Genomic DNA, 21,008 nt, shown 5'->3' with positions numbered 1-21,008 from the left:
TGAAGACGCAACACAACTAAGAAAAACTAAAGAAACAAATCAACCTTGGATCTCTGGATTTCAGACTTTAAAGACCCCAAGACCTCATTTGACTATTGACCATTTTCTGCTGATAAACTGTTCTATTACAAGGTTCTAAAAGAAAAGATATAGACTACGGTCAATGAGAGAATCTCCTTCAAGGTTACAGGTGACTTACAATTTAATATTTTGTCATTACACTTATTTATCATTTGTCAAAAATACAAGTATTTATCTATTAATTTGTCAGAATCAGAACTGGGTCATTAATCAATCAATCAATTGAAAATATGATCATTTCAGTTGGTCCTGTGAACTCGTGAATGTCAGATGCCTGCAGTGTGCTTTTTAATGTTAACACAGATCCAAAAATTATTTAACAGTGGTCGTTTTGACAGAAGATGATTCTTCAGTTTTCGTGAAATGCAAAACAGCAATAAAAACAACAATTGGCATCTTTCTGAAGGTTTATTTATGAAACACTAAAGTGATATAAATAATAGTGGTTACAACAGGTCGTAAGTACCTTTCATGATGAGACCAAAAAGGCAAAAATGTTCCATTGTTGACGAAATGTCTAAAAATCTAGAGTTCCCGTTAGAAAATGACATCCAATTAAAGGCATATATACATATTTATACACATTGCTTAAGGAAAAAAAATCCAGTTTTCTGTACAAGTAAAAATTTTCATGGTCATGGTTACGTCTAACAATCATTAATAAAAGCTCTTCTGTTCCAGAGGAGCTTCTGCCCAAAATCTAAATGCTGTTCATACATCATTCTAAGAAAGGATCATTAAAATCATTAGAATACAAAAAAAAACTTGTAACCATTTCGTCAAAACAAAAACAAAGATCTATCAGTTGTGCTAAGTTGTGCCCATAGTCATCTTGTGCCAAACCTCAGAGTGACGAAACTATTCTGGATCAGTGTTATTTTTTGCTTTGACTACAGTCACTCCGGTTTTCATTGAGCCCTGCCCTGACATGTTGATCAGATAAATCGTAACACCTTTATGTTGTCTTTGCTGCTGCGGAGGTGAAGGGAGTTATTTTATTGGCGAGGAATGATCTGGAAAACAACAACTTCCCAGGCTGAAAAACAAAACTGCAGTAACACGAGGACTCATCGTTAATTTCCACCTTACTGCTCGTCCTGTGTCAGAGATAGGGTCACAGAAAGTTGTATTTTGTCTTTATACACAGTAAACATTAGTACAAACCTGCGTGTGTTGAATGGGACAGAGTGGTTAAATAAAAGAATCAGTAACTAACACTCGTCTTTTTGAAATCCATCTTTCCGCTCACACTGCAGTTAACCTCCCACACGGGGAGAAAATTGGTCCAGCTACCTCAGGTTATCCAGTTCCAAAATGGCTCGGGTTCAATTCAGTTTTCCTCTTTTTCACATCCACAGTATTAGTGCAGCATTTCAGAGGGGTTAAACGAGGGAGACACAGGGACTAGGTGCCGTTGTCTGTCACGCTGGAAGATTCTGGAGAGGCAGCTGTCGGGGTTGACGGCTGATCTGTGCTCGGCGATGGAGAGCTGTCTTTAGGCCAGTAGAGTTGTCTCAGACTTTGATGCACTTCCTCAAGTTCGGCTGGCAGGGGGATCCCGAGCTCCTGGTTGAAGAACATCGCACCGAACCAGTCCTCCAACTTCTGGAAAGGTGGACTGAGGGAGGAGGAAACAGAGAGGAGGGCACAGAGGGATTTGAGGTTAAAACCAGACTGACAAGGTTGAGAGAAAACATGAGGGAGGAAGGAATCTGGCAGCAGAGGCGTGAACTTGTCAGACAGACAGGCAGACAGGCAGGCAGACAGAAAAAGAGAGCACACACCAGAGGAGAAAACCTGCCCTTCAACTGATGTTTTCTCATCTTTGTGACATAGTCCACAGAAGTAGACATTTTAACTATTGTTAAAGTTGGACTGCTGCTTGTATGATGTTAAAATGAGCATCAACAGATCCTTTTCATGGTCTACTTTGCTGTGAACTGACCCTGAATCTCTAGAGGAGCAGATACTATGTTTACATGGTACATAGTCGTTAGAGGAGGATTTACAGCCCTAATCTACAACAAAATTATATTAAGTTATTTGCAGACCTGACCCTTCACCACGTTTGATGAAAATATGTTTACTAGTTTTTGTTGTTTGTTTAATTCCTGCTAACAACCTCACTAACTAACAGACAAGGGTGAAAGCTTTGGCAGCAGCTGGAGCTCACCGGTTGTCTGGTGTGAGGTCGCAGCAGGCCGCAGCCAGTGGGAAGAAAGCTGCTGGGCAGTCGTCAGGGAGGAACTTCTCCACAAACTTGCCAACATTCAGGCCAAAGTCCAGCGTCCGGGGGAGGCACTCGGGGTCTGCATAGACTTTTCCAATGATCTGGATCATAAGATAGAGGAGGAAGAAAGGGTCAATCAATTAACAGACATTTTGGAAATAGCAGGGTGGATCGACCCAAACATGAGCACCTCAGCTACAGTGGAGTCTAATATATGTGATGTCCTGTTCTTTTCTAAAATATATAGTTGCACTCTAGATCTGTAACTACTTTGAACTTGCTAAGTGTTGAGTGGCCTTCCAAACAAGCACTGCACAGTTAGAGGCTCTGTAACCAGACAATCAGATCAGATAATCTACGTAAAAGCAGCATGTTCTCACCTCACAAAGCACAATTCCAAAGGAGAAAATGTCCACCTTCTCATCGTAGCGTTTACCTGAAATAACATCAAGTAAAGATGATTAAATACACTTTTTAATCATCCTCAAGTTGGTTTATATGTTTTTTGTAAGCAGCTCACCATTCAGCATCTCTGGGGCCATCCAGTACGGGTTTCCCACAACAGTGTACCGCTTCTTTCTGTCACTACGCCTGAAAATCCTCTTTTTATTGGACGTTTTTTCAGATGGGGGCTTTACTTTGTCCTCTACAATGAGTCGAGAGAGTCCAAAGTCAGCAACGACCACCGTGTTGTCCTGTTGAAAGATACAAAAACGTGTTTATGGTTCTCTCTCAGCTCAATCTGAAGTTAAGAGCCACCTTAGTATAAAAATTGAATTTTGCTGAGAAGTAAATTGATGAACAACCGATAGGAGTGAATTAGTTTCTTGTGGAAGTAGAATAAATGCAGGTAAAGGAATCATTCATATAGAATTAACTTGGAGGCTCTGTTAGTATCTGTTTATATAATATAATATTGTCTTGTGTTCACATATACATTTTACAACTACAATTATATTTATAGACACAAGTGTCTTGGAAAATCACAGGAACAGAAATTTCTTTTTTTTACAAATCGTTCCCACCTCGTATTCTTACTGTTGCACCATGTGTCACTTACCAGTTTAACCAGGCAGTTGTGAGAGTTGAGGTCTCTGTGTATTATGCTCATTGAGTGAAGGTAGGTCTGAAACACAGAGAAAAGTCAATGAGGGTAAATCTCAAACACATGCAAAAAAAAATGTCATCACTTTCCACATATCTATGAATGTAGTGGATGACTTCTTTAATTTTGGTCCTGCAGCGCAATCTCAGAAAGTTTTCCAAGGCCTTAGCATGCATGTTAATACTCTACAGCAGTGCTTCCATAAACTGTTTATATATGAATACTTAATATAAATCCATTTCCACTTAAGAATAACCATAACATAACACCCATTCCAATCTCGGAATCATTTTAAGTGGCCTTTTACAAACAAAGTATTGCATCATTTACTATCCCAGTAGTCATCTGCCATTCCTCAGATCGATCTCAGAACACCTTGTGGTGGTTCTTTAGCTCTAAAGCACAACTCACCATGCCAGAGGCGATGCTCTTTGCAAAGCTCACCCTCTGCTTCCATGTAAATGGGTCCTGTTAGTTCAGAATAAAAAAAAACATGAATAAATGAGAGAAATTAATTGAATGTTGCTCAGAGATTATTCATAACAGTGGTAAAAACAAAATGATATGTACCGAGGTAAAGACAGGGAAGCAGTGGTCAATATTAATAGAAAATAAAATTATAAATTTAACAAAATTTGAAAATCTCCCTGTCCGACATTCTTTAAAGGAAATTAGAGGTAAAAAAGACAAAAAACCCTTGTGCCTCGTGCTGAGTTGAATTTCTTTCCAGAAACAGTTGGCAGTGGGAGAAGGGGAGCACAGCTCTTTTAACTTCACCTGGGAACACTTTCTACAACTTATCTCATTCCACATCGTAGCCAGTTGACATGCCTGCCAGCCCACAGTAAAGCCGTGAGGCCTCTATCAGTGTGGAGTTTAATTCAGGTCAGCCCCCTCCTACACTTTCTGTGGCCACTGAAGGGTTTTTTGTGCTCCGATGTGGAAGAGGAGAGGAAGAGACTTAAGTGAATAAACTAGTTTAACTCACAGTGTCTCCGATGAAATCCTTCAGGGTGCCTCCCTCGATAAACTCAGTTATCAAATTGAGCCTCTTGTCCTTGTACAGCACGCCGATGAACTTCAATACGTGTGGGTGATCGAGGCTCCGCATTACTTTGACCTGGAGATTAGTCGAGTGACAGAAAGAAAGTCGTTCAACATTGTGATTGCCTGCAGATTACCCTGTGAAATTGAATTCATGAGAAAAAGCATTAAATGCAATACAAATCAGGCTGATGTTTCCTCACGAGACTGGGACATATACCACAAAATAACAAGGTACAAAGAGGCAACTGTTGGAACATGTGGTGTGCTTTCAGTTCTGAGGAAAATAAATCACAGCTCCATCCAGAGCCAGAGGATCCGGCTACAGATTACCAACCTCCTTCAGGAACGTTTTCTGCGTCTCCTCATCACAGCGGAGCAGCTCCTTCATCACCATCACCTCTCCTGTGGCTTTATGAGTCACCTGTTAGTGGCACAAAACCAGACATGACTTTAACCCAACTGAAAGAGAAAAAAAAGTTGAATGTGAAAAGGCAATGTGAGATGGAGGCTGACCTTGATGGCCTGTCCGAAGAAACCTTTTCCTAAGATCTCTCCGTGGATGAGGTCACAGGGGCGGAAGATGCGATGAGAGCAGCTATTGTACGATCTCAAGGACTCAGAGCGACTGATGTCTCGAGCAATAAATGACATCTCCTTGGGAGAATTTGGTCCGGGTGACTTACATATGCTGTTGCTCCTCCTGGAGTAGAGAAAAGTGCAGATTTTTAGTGCAGAAAATTACATAAACTCATCTCTTCTTCGTGACTGACGCATATTATGTAAGCTGTATGTTTTTGGCACCTTATTTAGGCCTAACATACCTCAAAGATCTCCTTTTCAGCGTGCCTTCATCAACTACATCCGTTCTCTCCAGGACTGCATCAGAAGGTGAGGACAGACGCATGCGGGCGGTGGCGGGGACTCCCAGTCGGCTCCGGGGTGATTCCAGTCTGAGGCGATCCAAACGCTGCCTGACCGGGTCGTACTCGATAAGCAGCTGCAGAGTTTGACTGGTGCGATGGATAAGATCGTCAACCTATACAGACAAGGAGATTTACTTCCCAAGAATATATGGCGCAACAAAGTTTTGGCTATGTCAACAGACGATGCTTCAAATATGGACGTTACTGCAAATGTTAAAACAGCATTTCACACACATGACCTACACAATCAGCACAGTTTGTCACCAATTCAGTACCTGACCAAAAGGGAAATATGTTCAATATGTCTCCTTCTTTAATGCTGATGAGACATGACCATAAAAGTGTTTTTGTCAAATATTATGATGTAAAAGAGAAATTGAGCTTTGACCTTTTGGATAAACAATGTTATGTTTTGTCAAATTATATTACGTTCGTACGAATTCCATTACGTATGATTATTTGAGTTCTGGCCAAAAACGTGTTGTCTGAGGTTACAGTGAATCAAGTTATCAGGCTAAACTAATTGAACATCATGAGATGGGATGAAAGATTGAAATACTTTGTTGTGAAAACCGGACAGGTGGGAATTTCAAAACAAAACAAAAATCTCAGCAGTGAACTATGACTGCGTTGGAATGCATGTCATTCTGTGAGGGTGAGGTTGTGGGAAAGAGCCCTTAAGTGCAGTCACTCCACATACCATCCCACCCAGCTCAGGTATGCATAAATGATGGAGGAATGTGAGGAATGACAAAAATCACATGTTGTATGTGAACATAGCTTCGCAAATCGCACTCAACTAATTGATTTGCACCTTAATGAGAACAGTAATTAGCTTAATTTGAAAAGCTTCAGATCACACATCTCAGTGATGTACTGAGGCTTGAACCCACCTCCTCCTCCAATAACGTCCCGACTGGAACGCCATTGATCTCCAGGATCCTGTCTCCAACATGGATGGCATTTCGGACCTCTGGACTAATAAGCATCCCTCTGACCCTGGAGCAAAAACAAAGTACCAACACTAGTATGTGAGTATTAGTATTGTAGAATGAATGTACTAATTTGATGTCAGCAGATGAGGGACAGCTTGCTCTGTCTCCAGGGCAGCCGCTAAACCAGGACTGAGGTGAAATTAGTGACTAACCCCCTCTGCATCAATTTTAAATGATCACTAACTACCTTTTTGAACATTGGAACTTAAAACACACACTAGGGCTCTGCTGTGTATCAAGCCTATAATCAGTCTTACGTCAAAGCATTACTCATGTGTCTCCACACGAAACAGGCACAGAGATCAGCCCTCTAACATGTGACACTCACTCTTTGACTACAACGCTCGCCAAACCGTTGACGTCCCTCAGCACTGAGACGGAGAAGCCCCTCTTGCCGTTGGCTGCGGAGGGCATGGAGATTAGAGTCACGGTGTGGGGCAGGGAGTCGAGCACCGAGTCATGTGAACGCTTCTCCAACATTGGCGTGAGGACCACCTGCTTGTAGCACTTTCCACTGCAAACAACAGGAGAGGGAGTGAATGGTTACATGTGAGGGCATGTGCTCTCTGTTCAGTTACAGTTGGAAGAACACAGTGTTGTGTAATAACGAACAATTATTGATGGCTATGAACATTTAGGCTGAACATTGTTGTTACTACTCTTCATGTACATCTTTGAAAAATAAACTGAAAAAAACACATGTCATGCATGAGTGAGATCAGTGAGTGTGGTACAGGGCTGCGCAGGTGACTTACCAGTAGAGTTTCGATCGTTCCACTAAGGCGTAGGTGTCCCGGTCTTCAATCACCACCATGCACCTCAAACATACAAAGCACTCGGGGTGATACTTGTGTTCTCCGGCCACCTGGAAATACAAATAAACTGATCTTCACAGTGCAAAGCACAAAGTGGTGATGTGTTGACGGTGAGGCTGCTCTCCTGCTGCGCTGTGTTTTGCTCTTCAGAGTCGAGTGTGTTGTGCTGCGTTCTTGTTTTCTGCCCTCCTCCCACTGTGAGCGGTGACACAGCCACAACACCTGCAACACCTGCTTTACTCTCAGTCTGTCTGGAATCTGCTATGATGTCACCTCTCCCTGACGTTCTCGCTCTCAGCAATCAACCATGCGCCTCAAGTCTCATCTACATCTCTCGATTTCCCCTTTCCCCTTTCCCCTCGATTTCTGCAATTTGTCACACTAGCGTGTCATCAGGCTTCTTTCCTCTGCTTCTCATGCAAGATGAGATCATATGTCCGGCCTCCAGTGAGCAGGTGATCTAACTTACAAACACCTGAACAAGAAAAACTTTGAGTTCAGGTTCGATCATTAAATTAAAGTAACAAAAATTAAGTCTATTTAATGTGGTTCGGTGGAAAATCTACTTAGGCAACTGAATGATGTGTAGATTACTTCAGGATGCTGGTTCCCACTTCCGTAATACATACCAACAGTGTTCAGTTTTTATATTTACGATACTACATTATCTGGAAAAAAGAGATCACTCAGAAAAGCCTAAATGTGTGCGAGTAGCATCCAGAAATAGTTAAGAAAAGCTTTTACTGTGTAATCACTTTTCAAAGAGTCAGAAGCTGATAAATATCTTTGCAATAGAAGTTATGTCAAAACGTAAGATTACTCTATCTTTGCTCAACTGTTAGCCATCAAAAGGATAAAAAAATAATCATGATTGCATCTCAAAAAATTTAGCGAATCTATGCCAGTAAACTAAGGAGGGGTGCAGAGGTAATTTCCAGTCTCAGACTTTGAAACCTCCCTGTCTGTACTATACAGTAATCTAATAGAAAACTATTTTTGCAGTTTTAACACATTTAACACCAACAGGTAAATATACAATACATATAGTGCTGGACGTCAAAATAAGGTGTTTCTTTAAGAATGCAACTGCCAATTTTAGGTGACAAAGAGAAAGCAAGATGTTGCTTTTTTCACAAATGCAGAGGGTGTTTTTGTTTACTTCATTTTTCCAAAAGCTCTTATACCACCAGTGTTTGTTTAAATGTTTTCCAGCTGTGGGCAGCTACTCCATTTTTTGTGCTTCATTGTTGGAGAATAGGTTTAAAAATCAAGGGTCAAATAAAAATATTTTGAGAGAAAAAAATATATATATATATAAAAAACTACTTTTGTCTTTTGTATTACTTAAATCTATCACTCTTTGGGTATCAATACATGATGCTCATTTTTTCCCCACAGCTGTGAGTCAGTGAGTCAAAGCTGGGGAAAGCTTCCCCCGCTGCTATGGAGAGATTAAAGTGATGTCAGCCAAATGATTGTGACACCTCAGGAGAGTCTGTGTGTAATTCTGCTTCAACGCCAAGAACAGAACAACCTGCCCCAGGCTTAAACAGCAAGACAGAGCTGTAAAAACAAAGTTAAACAGGACTCATTTTGGAGAGGCAGAGAATGTACCAGGACAGCAAAACTGAGAACATAAATTATAAGACAAGGTCATCGATAACAGTTGCTTTCGTACTTTTGAGTGCATTTGTGTGTTCCCCCTGACTAGAAAGGAAACATAGTCACTCAAAATGGTCGAAAGTTGACTGTAAAGGGACGAGTGAGAACTGATTCTCATCCTCAACTGTCACGATATTGAGGGTTCACAAAAGTATTTTTAAAACTTGTGGTAATGGCAGCAGAGGAAAGAGAACATTAAGTCAGAAAAGTAAAACGTGAAATTTGAAAACTTTTAAGCAAAGTTAGCAAAGCAATCAGTGGACATTTTTTGCAAGAAAACAATCGTGGTCACATGTTCGATCCTCATTTCTGGTGAGTGCACGGCAGACTCGGTAATCACGCACTATGCCAGTGAGTACACTGTGTGTACACAGAGTACTATCTGTGAGTGCAGTGACTGATGTGTCCAATCTGAGACACAACAAGTATCTCAAAATACAACAACCATCTTCAGTGAATCAATGCACTGAAAAAAAACCTGGACAAACATAATACTGTTGTGGACTTGAGCGCCTAACAAGAAGCAGCAGTTCTGCATGACCCTCCTCTGCTGATGCACCACAATGATTCTCTTTCTGGCTGAGATGCTGCTATGCCAGTTCAGCTCTGCCAAAAACACTTGGCTTCACAGGCTGATGGAGCTGGATGCCAATACTAAATAGAAGAGTCCATTATGTGTGTTGCTTGGTGGCAAAAAGAAAAAACTTCAGTCTGGCTCCATGTTAGACAAGTGACCCCAGTTGTGACCAGCAAGAGCTGCTGCCACCTGAATTTCATGTTTCAATTTGTAGAGGCTACAATCAAAGATGGCTGCCAGGGAATTAATTGAAATTACCATTAGTCCCTGGTTATTTAAAGCCCATCTTGACTTGTACAAAAACAACTCCTCTAAACTTGGGGGAAGAATGCAGTGTGGGTCATGGAAGAACACCTTACATTTTGTGCATTTTTATTACTTGCCAGATAAGGCACTTTCTTACATTTTCATTGATTTACCACAGATTTATTCATGGTTCTAGGTTTTTTCTTTTTTAAATCAGACATGTTCAGGCAAATGATTTCTATGAGTGTGTGCAATTTGATGTGGCTTGATTGGAATTATTGGCCCTTGGCGAAGGTATACGCTCTATTGGGTGCTATTCTGGTTCATAGTCTGTGTCGGTCTGAAGGCACAGCCAATCTGTGTAAAATGAATAATTAAGTTTGCTATGTACTAAATAGACTGTTCAGTTCGCTGGAACTTTACAAGGACAAAAGTGAGGTGATGGAAATGAGGTAAAACATAAAAACTGGTATTTATTCTATAGCTAGACTATAACTTCTGCTGAACCCCGGGCACAGTTGGCAGGTAGAGGATGTTTTAACAATGGCATACCAGAAGCAGGACTAGAGAGGAGTCATAAAATTGACTGAGCTGACACAGTAAAGTCAGTGACATAATAATATCTAGCTAAAGTTTGTAGCATTAGCCAGTGAGCTAATGGGCAAAAGTGAGCAGTTTTACTGCTTTTCAATTATGCTTTCATTTTGTAGAGTGAAGAATGTGTTATGTCCTCATGCTTTAACAACAGGTCTCTGAGAGCCCGTCAGCACAGACACATAATATGAGTAATAGACTGGATAATAGAGCTACCGCACCACAGACGACTCAACATGATGAGCTCCTAAAAACATGTTCGAGTCTTCCCACCAGATCCTCTGTGTGCTGGAGGAAGTGAGCTGTGGAGCGCGTCAGTACAGAGTGGGAACAGCGAGGGGCCTCAAAGAGGGAAACTAATTCACAAGTGAGGTCTAAGGTTAAATGTGCTATGTTAAACTGCAGCCTATGTAAAGTATCAGTCAGCTGTAACTGCCAAAACACCCCCCCTGCTTTTTTAACGCCTGTTAGTATTAATGTGGAGCAGCAGAGAGAATCGGGTACACACACAGAGCACTGACACGCTCTGTGGGCACTCTGGTATTATTTAAGTACAGGGGGGGGGGGGACTGTTAGCAGTTGTTATGTGAGTCATAACAAGGCAGACTCTGAAACTTGGTAATGACATGTAGAAACAGTGATCTAATCGTCTTAATCCGGTGTTGGATTTAGGGCTGGGAATTAAAACAATATCAATAATTATCGCAATATAATTTTCAATAATGCAATAAAACAAACACTCGATATATATACACCGATATATTGCTTATGCATTGTACAAGCACAGTGAGAAGGAAGAACACATGATGGTTTTAATGTTCTACCTCAAATTTGTAAGTCTTTGTCAATCTCTGCTCATTTAAGATTTAAAACCACAACCTTCACTCAGGGGCTAAAATCTGTCTTTAAATTTAAGAGATTATAATGATGTTTTCCTGATAATTATCGATATTGAATAAAATTATTTTTTTTCTCTTGATATAATTTTTTGCCAAATTGCCTAGCACTAGTAGGATTTTGATGTTCAAAACATAATGTATAAACTATTATAGCCAAGCAAACATGCTGACTGGTTGTGATGCTCAATATACATGTAAACATCAACAACAGAGAGAAATAACACAGACAACTGTTTTCAGAGTTTCACTTGAGGGCAGTGCCAGAGAATGAGCCATAGTTAGCTTGGTGATATTATTTCAACCGTACTCCAGGAAGTTAATATAGCACTTCCATAAAGCAGGAAGACTTGCAAAAATTTGGATGATCATACCCTCAGCAGTGACAGCCGAAATGTCCTGACCTTTAGTTACTTTTAAGGATTAAATACACAAGATTCTACACTTAACAGCTCTTTTTCAGGCATTTTGCCTTTATTGACAGGATAGTAAGTGTGAAATGAGGAGATAGAATAGGGAAAGACACGCAGCAAAGGGCCGGGTTGGAACAGAACCCACGGCCGCTGCAGGACGACTCAAGTCTCTGTATACAGGGCGCTCGCTCTACTAGGTGGAAAACGCTGATGTCTTTGTTCTAACTGCCCCAGCCCCAGTTTGTAACTCTAAATTTCTGTTACAAATATATAATCTTCAAGCTAGAAAAGACACTAAAGAACTTCGAAGAACTGATGGTAAAATGTATCTAAAGTCAAATCCAGTTGCCCTTTTTAAATAACGAATGAACTGGATGACTGAGAAAGAGGTTTATAAGACTGTGTGTTTAACCATGCAAAGAATAGCCCTGCCTCAATCATTTCTTGCCGATGAGTAACAGCATTGAAAAGTGGGAGCAGCAGACGTACCATGGCAGGTCCAGTCATGAGCAGAGAGCAGCCGTGGCAGAGCTCTCCAAACTTCTCCCAGTAGTGTTTGCGACAGTACAGTTTTCCATCCTTCTCGTAGTACCAGTTAGTCAGGTGGTCACAGCACACGGAGCATCTGTGAGGACAAAAAAACAGAGCTGGTCACATTTTTTAACCAAATACACAAACAGAGGAGAAAGAAGAGATGAAGGCTTTCACGGGGGTTGTTAAAATCAAAAGGCATCTTTGAGAAGATGGTGGAAACTAAAAACAAAACTGACGTAATACTTCAAATCCCTTGATGATTTAAAATCCAGTTGCCCTTTTTAAAAGGGTGACGCCTGAAAGATTCTCATGAAGCAATGATTCTACTGCTATCATAATAGTAGCTCTGTGTCAGACACTCATTCTGTCTTCAACAGGTTTAGAGGATCCTCTTCTATATAAAGGATGAAAGTATATTGATCAATTGTAATTGTAATCTATGAATCTTTCATCAAGTTGCCAGAGCTAAACAATATTACCTTCAAATATCTTTTGTCATTAAAATAAATAAATCAAAGAAAAGTGCCTAGTTAGATCACAGTAGAGAAGCTTTGACAAGGACATGTTTAGTATTGTACATAAATTTGATTAAATGTTAAATACCCACTTTAAAACTTTATTAATTTATTATTTGGCAAAAACATAATTAAGAGGCTTGAATTCTTTTTTTAGCGCGTTTCCAGAATATTAGGAACAGAATCAGGGAAAAGCTGAAAGCAGCACAAACACAGAAACAGAAAAATCCAGAGAAGCATTTGCAGTTTGGTAAAAGTTAAACATCAGAACCATCATGCAAAGTAGGTGAAACTCATTCCTCATATTCCATACATCATGTTCCAGTGAACCGTGTGGAATAATGAAAGATAGAGATCACAACGATACCATCAAAGTGATGAGAAACATTTCTTAACTTAATGTTGGATGGGATAGGAAGGAACCTTTGCTGGGGGCATGTTCACAATCACAACAACATGTACTTTTCTATGTGCTTAACAAGGTTTAAATACCTTGTTCGTTTGAGTTGCTGCCAGGTCTTGTGTCTATGTGTGCGGTGTGGTATAAGAAAAGCAGACGGCACAAGTGTTGTTCCACCTATTAGCCTCAGCACATGACCAATAAGGAGACCAAAATACTAATTGGTTTAATAATACTAATTAAAATAAGTTCATTTCTGGCACCTTAAGAAGATCCACAGGTTTGAGAAAAACTGAATCAACATTCTTACCTCTGTTAAAACAGGCTAAAAAATCTCTACAAATTAAGTCCTCATCTGGTTCTTTATTGGGCAGATTTTACTTCTCACTATTTAGGCCACTGTAAATAATAAGGCTTCTCATCAACCTTGTGGTCAAAGGTGCAAAACACATTCAACAATATCCCAAGTTAAGTTAAGTCAGAAACCTGAATTACATGGTATCCTACACTTTCTCTCAATTCTGCAAATACAACAAATAAAATATTTTCAAACTAATTCCCCTTTAAATTCCAATAATACCACTCTGACAGCTGACTGATCCAAGCTGTTACCTGAGAGGATACTTTGTAAATTAAGGGAACTTTATGGCTGCATCTTTGGGACAAAATGTTCAGAGTGAGGAGCATTGAAGTTGCCAGCAGACAGGGAAGCACCTGCAGGCTACGAGTGTTCCTCAAACAAGCTGCACTGGTTATGCAAAATGGTGGCAGCAGGTTCGACTGCCAGAATACAATCAAGGATGAGCCACTCCGACAGAGATTAGGTTTCTGAAATGTCTGCAGCCTAGATTATATTTTAAAGCCGCTGCTGCCATTCAGAGTTTGCAAATGCTCAGACTGTTTCTCAAGCCTTTTTGTTTTTTCGCCTTGGTTTCGAGGTAATTTGAGCAAAGCTGCGGGAGGCTTCAGATTGAGGTGATGAAGTGCAGGCACATGAATTATAATGAATTAGATGTGTCACTACTGTTTGGACATGGTTTTGTCATTGAATAGGAATGCAACACAGTCCCCGTGACTTTTAACTTCACCTTAATACAGAGGTTGAGTTCAGGATTGACTACAGTAACTGACACTTCCTGGTTAACAGCTATTTCCAATTCACAGATATAATTTAATCAAGCGTGACTATGAGAGCTCTGCTGATGCTTTTGCCATTTTGGAAAATACTCTGAAGGATCAAGTTCAATGTCTTTGATGATATCAGGAATATCACATTTACCTCTTACACAACCAGTGTGCATGATGAAATGACATGTTAGACATATTATTTTGAGAGGTAATCTGATTTTAATGCATTTCTAATCTTTCGTTGAAGTGCTGGCAGCAGCCTTCAGCAGAGCCTCATGCATCACGTTGCTCTCTGCACTGCAGGTATAGTTGATCCAGGGTTATTGACTTTGGCAAAGAGTCCAGATATTTCAAAGTTTTCTGGCATAACTTAAGAAGGAGAGAAGACCACATGTCTGTGAGTGAGTCAATGAGCGTGGGGGGAAACAGGCAGGGTGATGTTTCAGTCTTTAACATCAAGTGGCATCTTTGACAATAGACTTATGACAAATATGTGAAAAGACAAACAATGACTCCGGCCTGATTCATCACACGACATGCCGAGATAAAATATTTCATGAGTGATGGTAGCCGACTGTGCTGCTGTGGCCACAGCTGCACTAAAGGCCAAACATCTGATAAAATGTTTGTTTGAAGATACACTTAAGCTTTTAAACATTTATAAAAGACCCTAGACATTTTAATCATTTGTAAAGCTTTGTGAATTTCTACACAACAGTAGAGCCCAACCCAGTAACCGAACCCAGTAGCTGATGTTATTTTAACACAGATATTGGCTTGAAAGCTAACAAGAAATTTCATTTCATTTAATGCATTGGTATCCACCGATTTGCTAAATCCAGATATCATAAAGGGTATCAGTACATCTCTAGCTGTATTGAGTATCTTAATCTCAGTCTCAATCTCAGGAGTGCAAGTGTATTTGCTGTTTTAACAATGTGGGTGCTGGATGGGTAAATAAATGCATTGGTCTGAAATTGTAAAGACGCATGCGATCCACACCAGATATAAGATCAGCCTCAGTATGTTTTAAGTAATTTAGAGGCCGTGTTGGCATTACACAGTTTATCCAGCTGGTAGCACTGGAATGTTTTTATTTCAACAGCGACAATTCCTATTCCACAAATAAAGTAAACTGGTCACAATTCTTTTATAGGCAAATTTTAGGGGATCCTGATAAAAGTAATAAATTATGTTGGTTTATGTCTTTGTCAACTCTCAAAAATGATTGCCTTCAAAAACCGTGCATTAGTTGAGTTACACCATACAACCGTACTGGTAGGAGGAGTATCAGTATTGTCTGGTAGGAAGAGAAATAAAAGTGAAAAGTGCAGCACTTCATCTCATGCGTCATACATGACTATCAGTATCTGTCCAGGTGTGTCATGAAAAACAACTTCCACCTTGTCCGCCTTGTTCTGAACAAAAAGCATTCCTAGACCAAACCAGCTGATAAACTATAATTATTGTCCATTATGTCCCTATAATATGTCCAGATAAAGTGATGCAGGGCTGCTTATAAAAACACCTGACTTCATTCTTTGCACACTGGTGAATGGGGGGCGGGCACGCTACACTCAGGTGGTTCTTCAATGAACAACACAATGGTCCTGCCTGCACAAACACCACAAAGTAAACATTGCTCATTTCCTTAAATCCACATTCCTGCTGGAGTGTATTCTTCTGTCGGACCATGAAGTAGAGATAGTTTGTAGTGGCCTTGAAGAACCGCAGGGTGAGTATTTTACTTTCAGTGAGAGCTTATCTCAGGGTGTTTGACTGTTATGTTCCCAGTGTTCTTCACAACAACCTCTTTTCAAGAGCCACAATTATTTCTTCATTCATATAACAGTTCTGTTGATCAGTTACTTGTTTTAGCGCCATGTATTTGACACAATATTTCACTTATTATGGTCTAGAATGCACAGGTCGTAAGAGGTGCCACTGTAGACTGTCTCTATAAATACAATGCCACCAAAAAGTAGAGTAAGGAAAAAAGAGAGCAATATCAAGCCTCTAGAAATGTATCTAATAGTTTTGTAATATTGGTCTCCATTTGTTTCTGTGGATATTAATGTTCTCATATTTCCACTATATCTGGAATTTAATAATTTCCTGCAGAGAAATGAATTGAGGGAATAGATGAGAAGTACTAAATATCACCTGATCCAGTATTGTAGAAAACAATATGACATACAATACTGTTTTTGTGGCTAAGTTCTACTAGGATATCTGAAGCTCTGCACACCCCCAGTGAAATCCAACATGGGAACCTCTAACTTTGTTTGTCAGTGTCTGACACAGTGTGCTCACGCCTCTGAATCGTTGTCTAGGAATGCAGAACATGGCGGAGTCGAGCGTGCTGTTACCTATAGGAATCATCAACACTGCCAGGTTTACTGGAACAAGAGTGACCTCAGCTTGTAAGAATGCTACACAAGGTGGAGGTACACGGACGCCTGAGTGGCAGCATGTGGACAATGGACAATAGCAACACTTCTGAGGGTACTGCAATAACAAGGACATTTTATTTTCACTGTGGAATTTCTTTAAAGACCTCAGGGATTCAGCTTTTTAAGCAAAATAATTGCCTTGCAAAAAATGCAAGCTGTGTTTAGAGCGTCATAGCTTATAATAAAAAAAGAAATTTGAACTCTCTGAGAGACTAACTGCAGCACAGGTATTAGCAATGGGATCCCATACGCATGGAAAACATCTAACATCTGCAAGATTTTAGGGGTGTCACTGAGGAAGGGAGAGGATCAAGACTGAGTATCGCAGCGACAGCAGAGACTCTGCCTCTGAGATGATTCGAGGAGCTGTATGCGTTCCAGAGGAGTCAGTGCAGGAAAAGAGTGAAATCCAAGGTTATGTAAGGACGCTGCTACTGGCGTAAAACCCAGAAAGAGATCTATTTCAGTTTTCAGAAACAGGCAACATAGTCAGCGTTAGATTTTCTCTATTCTTTGGGCTTTTAGGACTCTGCAGAAAACCTTTAAGAGCCAAACTCCTGTCATGAAAAGAAGAAATATTTGGGAAATAATCCAAAAGTGTGTGCGCTCTGAGAAAGGAACCTGTGCTCCAGTCAGCTGGATTCGGTTTCAGACACTCAGTTCTTACTCATCTAATTTATGATATTAGTGTCTAGTGATTGGCATGGTGACTATTGGACACGCACTCTTTTATTCCCTTCACAAAGTTATGTTTTTGTCTGCATTTATTTGTCTGTTGTTAGTTAGCAGGATTACACAATAACTACTGAACGAATTACCAGGGAAATTCGGTGGAAGGATGTGGTATGGGTTGGGCCGAAGTCAATAAATTTTGGTGACAATCCAGGGAATTTAGTTCACTTTATTTACCATTTCCAGATGAATTCCAACATTTCTGTCACTTGATGGAAAAAAATAGGCTCATTTAGGGGCCTGATATTTATGAGTGTGAGCAATTTGTTGCAGACCCAAATAAAAAAATCTGTGTCTAGTTAGTTTACCTTTGGATTCATAAGGGGACTGTTGGGCCTTGGTAGAGGTACATGCTCTACTGGGTGTAATTGTAGTTATTAATACAGATGTGGTCCTGCAGTCAGGTCAACCCTCACAGACAGTTTGATCAGCAAGTGTTGTCAGCTGAACCATCTTATCTCACATTACATTAAAGTACTGCTGACCAAAGAGAAACCCCTGAGTGTTATATCATGTTCGAATTGCAAAGCCACAGGTTAATTGCCCTCCCCACACAGACATATCTCAGTATGGGAACCTGAGAAAAGCAGAGAGCTCACATCAGCTCCAGTGTGGCAATCACTAAGCCCCCGAGCTGAGGGTCAAAGTCCTGAGGGTCAGGACCACTTCACTGACCAATCTTGTCTCTGGAAACTAGACCCGTCCCCCTGCAGAGGGCCTGTAAAGCAGTGGCAGTGCAGGAATGACACCCTACCTGGTGCATACTGTGCAGGGAGCCTCTAATACAATGAGGAATTGTTTTAAAAAAAAGGAGAAAACACAACCCATGTTCAGGCTACACGGCCGAAGCTTCTGGGATCATCCACCAGGGCCATTTGTAAGTACACACGACTCATCGTAACACAATTGTATCCATGTCCATGCAAAGGGTTTGCCCTCATCTTTCTATGAACACACGTCAGACTGACAGAAGGTGCAGTGTACGGGCAGGCGTGTCTCAGGGCAGACACTTACTGAAAGCAGGCGTTGTGCCAGATGTCCTGGAGCACTTTCATGTGAAAGGAGTCCTGGATTTTTCCTCCACAGCCCACACACAAACCATTATCTGTACCTGCGGACAGAACAACAAGAACACACGGTCATTGATTAAACCTGGAGAAGAACCACCGGGATAAATCACGGTGAAAACACGAGCAAGTGGTCAAACTGAGGAGAAGCGAAGGAACAACGACAGGTATGTTGTAGCCTGCGTAGTAAAGTCCCCGCGTTTAAAAAACACTAAGAAGAGAACATTTCACTACGCAGAAACAACGCAATGCCCCCCCCCCTTTGTAAAGTTTCCCCTCACCTTCTGGTCCCTCCATCTATTTTCTGAGTGTCGTCGATTTTCAGATATCGTCTGAGGCTTCTCGTACTGAGGCAGGAGAGCTGCGACACGGCTTCATTCCTCTCCGCTGTCCGACCGAGACTCACACACTCCCGACAGGAGACCAGAGAAGCAGAGGAAGCACAGAAAGGAGTTAAGAGGCTCCGCAGCGGAGGAGCAGTGGACGGAGGTGCTCTCGGTCCTATGAAAGCCTGAACTGACGTAATGCTCTCCGCACATTCCTGTACGGAGAGCGGGAGGGATCAGAGCAGCACCTGGAAACAGGAGAGGAGCGAAGTCTGCGCCCAAAGCAACAGGGAATAACAGCAGCGCCATCTACTGTCGAGGCGACCACTCTGCTGCTGCTGCTGCTTCTCCTTGTTTTCTCCCTTCTCTTCTTCACATTGTCCTTCTTCATCTTCATCTGCTGTACATTTTAACATCTTCTCCTTCTTAATTTCTCCCGTTTCCTCTTCTCCTTCTTCATATTCTCCTTCTCCTTCATTTCTTCTTCTTCTTTTATCCATTTTCTTCTTCTCCTTGTCCTTCTTCATCTTCTTTACATTTTTTAATTTTTGCATCTTCTCCTTCTTCATGTTCTCCCTTTTCTTCTTCTTCTACTTCTTCTTCTGAAAATAAAGGAACATGAGATAATGTAAAGGGAGCTAAAAATGAACGGTTGTATAGGCTTTTGCCGTTTCATGATGGACTTCAACTTTGTTCATTTTTGTGTTGGGTTTTTTAAAACAATCAAATTCAAATACTGTTTACTGGGTGTGGACAGGAGTGACACCTCGCAGAAATTGTGTTTGTCTCCTTTGTCCCAAAACAGCGGTACCACCTAGCATTCCACTTTATCAGTAACTCTTGATACATTTTGGGGTTTTGAATGTACTGAGTAGTTCGACATAGTGTGAGTAGTTCTTCATTTTCATCGTTTAAACACCAGCATTTTTTATTTCTTTCAAGGAAGGACTGGGACCATGTGTAATTGCGTCCCTGTTAGTCTCTAAAGCCAATTTATTAGCAGCCTGTGACTTTCTTCACACTGAAGGTTTTCATCTGTTAATGGAGATGCAAAATTATGGAATAAGTTTAATAAAAAACAGGTGTTATTAACACATGTCTACTTTTGGTCAATGATGTTTTCCATTATTTTCATGTTTTATGCTCAGTGAAAGGGTCTTTTTCTCTTCTTCTTCTTCTTCTTCTTCTTCTTCTTCTTCTTCTTCTTCTTCTTCTTCTTCTTCTTCTTCTAACGTTTAAGGTGTATTACCGCCACCTACTATGCTGGAGTGTGGGTCAAAGTATTGGGTCTGCCGAAATACATACATTAAAACATCTTTTTAAATAAAAACCTTAAATCCTCTTCATTAATCCAGTTTCTTTTAAAAACTCAAACAAGGCTTTATATTTCCTTTCCTTAATACTGAACAAATTCTTTAGGTTTAACACTTCCACCCCACATTTCCTCAGCTTCTCCTTTGTTCTCTGGTGTTTTTCCCTATTGCTTTCATTCCTCCCACTTTTTGCTTTATTTGATATAGATGGCGTCCTTTTCCTCCCTCATCCCATTGTATTTGCCAGTCATTATGTTACTCCTAATTACTGCTTTAGCTTTGGCCTTACTGAAAGCTACTTCCGTAACTCTCTCCTGTTTTAATGATTGTTTAGCGAGTGAATCGGCCATTTCATTGGGATCCACATGAACCTGAGTTCTGTTTGTGTGTGATGTAGTCTGAATAGTGTCTTGTATATTTCATACAATATATCTGGTCTGCTCTGGGATGACATGGACTGTAGTGATACCAATGCTGATAGTGAATCTGAACATACTATAACCTTTTTAATCTCGTTTTGCTCTGTCCACTGTAATACCATTGATATTGCCAACATTTCTCGACTGTATATACTGTTAGGTGATCGGGTGTTCTTTCCTTTATATTTATGTTAAATGGGATAACAAAAGCAAACCCAGTCTTTCCATTCTTTGGCTCCTTTGATCCATCTGTAACCTTATCTCTTTTGCCATTTTACTTGCTGCCCAAACATAACACTCTATCTTTGCTTTCCCACTTTCCCAGCATGGACTACGGGCCCTCACAGTTCGGAGATCTTCTTCCTTGGGTCCTTGTAGGTTTTTCCAGTAATTTAGTATTAGTTGTTTTTACCTAATATTCAGCTGCATTTCTCCCATCTCCACTTGGACAGCTATAGTTGAAGAAGTCTTAATAGCCCCACAACATAGTCTCAGTGACTGATTTTGTATTATTTCCAGTTTTTTAAGCAACATTTT

At 40.6% G+C, this 21,008-nt stretch overlaps 1 protein-coding gene across 1 annotated transcript; it reads right to left on the bottom strand.

The window, feature by feature from the left end:
- Nucleotides 1-475: 475 nt before the first annotated feature.
- Nucleotides 476-18,835, bottom strand: limk2 (LIM domain kinase 2). The gene is made up of 16 exons (XM_035165156.2): nt 18,695-18,835; nt 18,361-18,457; nt 12,074-12,209; nt 7,137-7,246; nt 6,710-6,895; nt 6,280-6,385; nt 5,285-5,499; nt 4,977-5,163; nt 4,798-4,884; nt 4,405-4,536; nt 3,828-3,884; nt 3,372-3,437; nt 2,832-3,006; nt 2,692-2,747; nt 2,255-2,412; nt 476-1,699 (listed from the first exon to the last, which is right to left on the bottom strand). The coding sequence occupies exons 1-16, from the start codon at nt 18,708-18,710 to the stop codon at nt 1,486-1,488; spliced, it is 1,998 nt and encodes a 665-aa protein (XP_035021047.1). The 5' UTR covers nt 18,711-18,835; the 3' UTR covers nt 476-1,485.
- Between the last annotated feature and the right edge of the window lie 2,173 nt (nt 18,836-21,008).

Source organism: Hippoglossus stenolepis, chromosome 9 (assembly GCF_022539355.2).
Source record: "Hippoglossus stenolepis isolate QCI-W04-F060 chromosome 9, HSTE1.2, whole genome shotgun sequence".
Classification (NCBI taxonomy): Eukaryota; Metazoa; Chordata; class Actinopteri; order Pleuronectiformes; family Pleuronectidae; genus Hippoglossus; species Hippoglossus stenolepis.
The sequence above is the reverse complement of the archived record's forward strand: the minus strand, read 5'-3'. Positions and strand labels throughout refer to the sequence as shown.

What these genes read in the sequence shown, in the direction of transcription:
- limk2 (XM_035165156.2), bottom strand. An exon ending in GAACGATCGAAACTCTACTG is followed by an intron (nt 6,896 to 7,136) that starts GTAAGTCACCTG and finishes TGTTGTTTGCAG; the next exon opens with TGGAAAGTGCTACAAGCAGG. An exon ending in TCTTCGGACAGGCCATCAAG is followed by an intron (nt 4,885 to 4,976) that starts GTCAGCCTCCAT and finishes TGCCACTAACAG; the next exon opens with GTGACTCATAAAGCCACAGG.